The following is a 1,491-nucleotide window of genomic DNA, read 5'->3' as shown; positions in this document are numbered from 1 at the left end:
TGTGTGTGTGTGTGTGTGTGTGTGTGTGTGTGTGTGTGTGTGTGTGTGTGTATGTTTGTGTGTGTATGTTTGTGTGTGTGTGTGTGTGTGTGTGTGTATCCGTTTCTGTGTATGTGTATGTGTGTGTGTGTGTGTGTGTGTGTGTGTGTGTGTGTGTGTATTGCTAGCTCCGTATTCTACCTGTAAGTGGCTCACTATGCAGTAGCGCTCTGGCCGCTCAAGGCCACACGTGGATGACGCGGTTAACTGGTGGCCTCTACCGATCAACAAGTCTCCGGTGTTGGGATAACAGCTGCCTTGCGCGCAAACGTCACCGAATCCAGGGGTGTCCATCTGGGCGTGCGACCCGAGGGCTGAATGAGGGAACGTGTGTGTGTGTGTGTGTGTGAGAGAGAAAGTTATCATGAAAAACACGCTGACAAGCTCCCCTTCCTTCTTTACATTCATAGGTAGCGCTAGGGAGCTAGTTTTCATCTTGAATTAGTGTCACATGCGCTCGCTAATTATTCTCTGCCTTGCGCAGCGGAGAGACCGTTAGGAAAGCAGCAAAACAGCAGTCAGAAGTGTTTTTTTTTATCTCTAATATCTAGACAGACCCTCTGCACTAAGTTCTGGCGCGCAGTAAGGCTGTGATCATTATACTGATTTGAATCCACAGATGTATTGGGTCATTGAGGAAACGCCGCAGAGCGCAACCATGTAACTTTCGCTAATCCCAGAATGTCAGATAAGAGTAGCCTTGTCCATGGTTCACTCCCACTCTGCCCCAGATGTTCCATATTACACACTTATCATCAATCTGCAGAACTGCCCAATTCTGTGTGAATTTACAGTCTGCTAAGACACTGTGCACTCACAGTGTGCTGAAATTCAAAAGATCTGAAACCTAATATGTATCAATCAATGTATCAAACTATATCAACCAAAAAAAAAAACACAAAAACGTAAAACCATAAAGCCCCAAATAAATGTGTTAATAAACTTACCCATACACGCTGCAATAAGAAGGGTCAGCATTTTCATAGTTTAAAACATTTATACGTGTAAACGGAGAACGTGAGTAGTATTCCGTGCGTGTGTTAGTATGTCTTCAGCTCTCCCTGAAAAGCCAAGTCCCATCCCACTCTGCTCGAGCGCCAACGGACCCACCCCGTGAGCAGTGCGAGTCCAAACTGTGCGCTATTGAGCACGAGCGGTCAAGCCAAGCCAAGTGATGTTGACATCACGCGCCGTTAGCGATATTTCTTCCTCAGAGTGACAGGATAAGAACGTGAGACACCAAACCGGACCATGGGAACCAGTGATCCGCGCAGTCCAGACGCAGACCCACACGAGGCCACGGCCCCTTCACTTTTGTATGTCCTGTAGACAGCTTTGCGTTAAGGAATGTTTTCATGAGATTTTCATGGGAACATTGGTCAAGTTTAACAGGCATTGAGCACAATTGGGCTGAAACAAAAACACATAAGTAAAGAGTGAACGAAGATGAGA

General features: G+C 46.3%; 1 protein-coding gene across 1 annotated transcript in view; it reads right to left on the bottom strand.

The window, feature by feature from the left end:
* The window catches only part of lamb1b (laminin, beta 1b), a 27,880-nt gene extending 26,672 nt beyond the window's left edge, over window positions 1-1,208 (bottom strand). Inside the window, 2 exon segments of the mRNA XM_031582495.2 lie at window positions 181-353; window positions 987-1,208. Of these exon segments, the coding sequence (XP_031438355.2) occupies window positions 181-353; window positions 987-1,023 (210 nt within the window). The 5' untranslated portion in view covers window positions 1,024-1,208.
* Between the last annotated feature and the right edge of the window lie 283 nt (window positions 1,209-1,491).

Source organism: Clupea harengus, chromosome 16 (genome assembly GCF_900700415.2).
Source record: "Clupea harengus chromosome 16, Ch_v2.0.2, whole genome shotgun sequence".
Classification (NCBI taxonomy): Eukaryota; Metazoa; Chordata; class Actinopteri; order Clupeiformes; family Clupeidae; genus Clupea; species Clupea harengus.
Note: the sequence above shows the minus strand (reverse complement) of the source record. Positions and strands in the feature narration are given on the sequence as shown.